We start from the raw sequence: 2,892 nt of genomic DNA, 5'->3' as shown, positions 1-2,892 counted from the left end.
CTGGAGGCTGTATGGGTCGCTCCAGCTGTTGAACAGCCAGAACATCCTTCCCGGACAGCCCATGGCATCCACATTGGACAGGGCAGGGACAAGAGGGACGGGGCTGTGCACAGCGGGGGAGGGGACGGACTGCTCTGAATGTGGGAGGTCACGGGGCCCTCTAGNCCCCTCCCCCCAAAACTTCCCAGGACTAACTTCAGAAAGAAGGTGTTCCAGAGAAATTCAGGGACGGAGGGAACTGGGCGTGGGGACAGGCGAGGAAGCAAGATTTCTCCGAATATACCTACTTTTCTAGATTTTAATTTGGAACCTTGTAAATATTTTATTACACAATTTAAAAACATTAAAATTTAAAAAGCAATCCTTGAAAATCAAAAATAAAACAAATGAACCTAAATGCATATCCACTCAGAGGCATAATCACACAGAGAGGGACTGTTCTAGATGACGTGGCAGGACACGAGTTTGACTACTCTTTGACTACTCGGACCCGGGGGCACAGACCTTAAGCACGAAAAGACCTGCCCAAATGTTGAGCTCTGGGTAAGTGTGTTGTTGATGGCGGTGTTGGCGTCATTGTTCTGAGGCCACTGTGAGTGTGTGTGATTATCAAGCAAATGAGTAATTGAATGATATTCTAATTCTTCTACCCAAAGCCCTTGAGAACAGGATTCTTAGTGAGAGAGAAAGGAGGCCCGGAGGTCAAACCCAGCTGGCTCCACTGGGAAGCCAGTTGCTCACTTTGGGCATCTCTTCTGCTTTCCCATGGACTCTGTGCCCCCGGGGAAACCCAAGAGGAGACAAATGCATGTTTCACTGTATCAAAGGACTGCAGCGAATAGACGAAGACAGGATAAGGGAGTCAGAACATCACCAGTTTGCAATCCCCAGTGGTTCCGTGGGTCCAGGCATCAGGCTTCAGCAGCTGCCAACACCCCAGAGAAGGGGCACCCTCCTGATGGTGAGGCGGTCCAACCAAACCCAAAACACATCCCACTGGCCTCCAAGCAGAGCTTCAGGTCAACTACCAATATACAGAAACATCACGATGGACAAGGTGGGAAGGGCATGGGAAGCCACGCACGGGAAGCCACACACGGGAAGCCATCAGCAGAGTCCGAAGTGGAGAAGTCCGGGCACAGACGACCCATTTTCTCGAACAAATAAATTACAAGGAGGTAGAGAGGGAAGCCCTGAATTCAAAGAGGACAAAAAGAGATAATGATCCATCTGAACATGTGGACCGTATTGGAGCCCTGATTCAAGCAAGGTGAAAAAAAATGTATGACCTTTTTTTCAACACCGATTAGGAGATTCGATACTATCAAGGCAATGTTACCTTACAGGTGTGACAGTGGCATTGCGGTTATATTTTAGAGTCCTTTCCTCTTATACGTGCATACTGAAGATTTACAGAGGGGATGAGGGGACGGCTTAGACCTGCTAGGGAATCCGGGAGGGGTGAGTGGAGGCAGTTACAGGTGAAATAAGGCAAGTGACGGATACCCTGGGGTGCCTTGCACCCTCCCCTTCACTTCGGTAGATACTTGAATTTTGCAGAGGAAAAGGTACAAGAAGGAATCTCAGGCATCAGTGAAGGCCCAGGGGCCTCCAGGCAGGGCACTGTTGCATCGCCATCAAGGACATTCTGGGACATGAACAATCAGGTCAGGGCAAACTTGAGGGTTCTCAATTAGTTGGGCCCGGGAACCCTGTTGCTGACCATTGGCCTGGCTGTCATGGAGCTGGTGTGGCTTCTGGAAACCATGGCACGGGAAATGTTNTCCGGGTGGCGCACCTCCGGGGCATGACTCGGGCCGCCTCCGTGGACTTCTCAAGTGTCTGTCGGGCCTAAGTACCCTTTTGCCTGGGACGCCTCCCAGCGGAAAGGCTGCCCTGGGGGCCAAGCAAGCCCGCTCCCCAAGAACGTGCAGCCAAAGTCTGCAGGCCCCGGATGCAGAGTTGGACAAGATGACCGTTCCGTCTCTTCCGACCCTAAGGTTGGAGAAGTCACTTACCCTCCTCTGGGCCACCTGCCGCCTGCCTCCTTTTGGCTTCAGGAGATGCAAAAATGAGTCAGACCCGGCTTCGTCCCCAGGAAGCTCAGGGCAGTGCGGCCAGATAGACACCCCAGAACGGAATGTCGTGAGTGCTCAGTAGCGGCACGGGACCACAGGGAAATAGCTACTGAACATTCCTGGGACAGGGATTCTCAAAAGGTCTGGGAAGCGTACGTGGTTTGAAAAGGCGTATTCTACAGTGTCCTCTTGTGCTCAGAAGGGACCGCCCCCCCCCCATTTCGTGGCATTGTAAAGGTGAAGGGAGAAGGCCACCTGGACCGATGTGCAGAGGAGAACTCTCCCGAGGTGGACCGGGGGCCAGGGGCCGTCCACGTGGCCACGTGAGCCTCATGCCCCTGGAGGGCCGTTCCGGCCTCCGTGGCACCTGCTTGCTCACCTCTGGTGGCGTTGCTGTTGGTGTAGGTGAAGACGCTCGCCTGGGTGCTGTCTTCTGTGTCGGCCGGCAGCTGCCCGCCTGCAAGCCTTTGGGGGCCCCACCGCTGGGTCATGGCTTCAGAAAACCCTGTCCCCAATGCCTGCCAGGCCTGGCGCTGCTTGGGGGTCATGGCGCTTTATAGCAGCCTGCGGGATCAGCCAGGCTTCCTCACCTTAGAAGCTCCCAAACCCTTCCCCACCTGATCTCTTAATTGGGCCTGGGACTTAGACCTCCCCCTCCCCCAGCCCTCGCCTCCTGGCTCCTAAGGTGAGCCTGCAAGGGCGGCTCAGAAGGATTTTCTGGGAGCCCACCCGGAGCCCCCCGCCCGCCAAGGCGGCTGCAGGAGCTGCCGTGGCCTCGCTTGTGCTTACGTGCGCTTTCCTCTGTACTGTCCAG

At 54.7% G+C, this 2,892-nt stretch overlaps 1 protein-coding gene across 1 annotated transcript in view; it reads right to left on the bottom strand.

Annotated features, from left to right (window-relative positions):
• The window catches only part of LOC144236013 (long-wave-sensitive opsin 1-like), a 12,472-nt gene extending 9,903 nt beyond the window's left edge, over positions 1 to 2,569 (bottom strand). The window contains exon 1 of the mRNA XM_077769613.1: positions 2,458 to 2,569. Coding sequence (XP_077625739.1) covers positions 2,458 to 2,569 — 112 coding nt within the window. The remainder of the gene's footprint in view (positions 1 to 2,457) is intronic.
• Positions 2,570 to 2,892: the final 323 nt, after the last annotated feature.

The sequence above is a fragment of the Crocuta crocuta genome, unplaced genomic scaffold, assembly GCF_008692635.1.
Source record: "Crocuta crocuta isolate KB4526 unplaced genomic scaffold, BGI_CrCroc_1.0 scaffold978, whole genome shotgun sequence".
NCBI classification, from domain to species: Eukaryota; Metazoa; Chordata; class Mammalia; order Carnivora; family Hyaenidae; genus Crocuta; species Crocuta crocuta.
The sequence above is the reverse complement of the archived record's forward strand: the minus strand, read 5'-3'. Positions and strand labels throughout refer to the sequence as shown.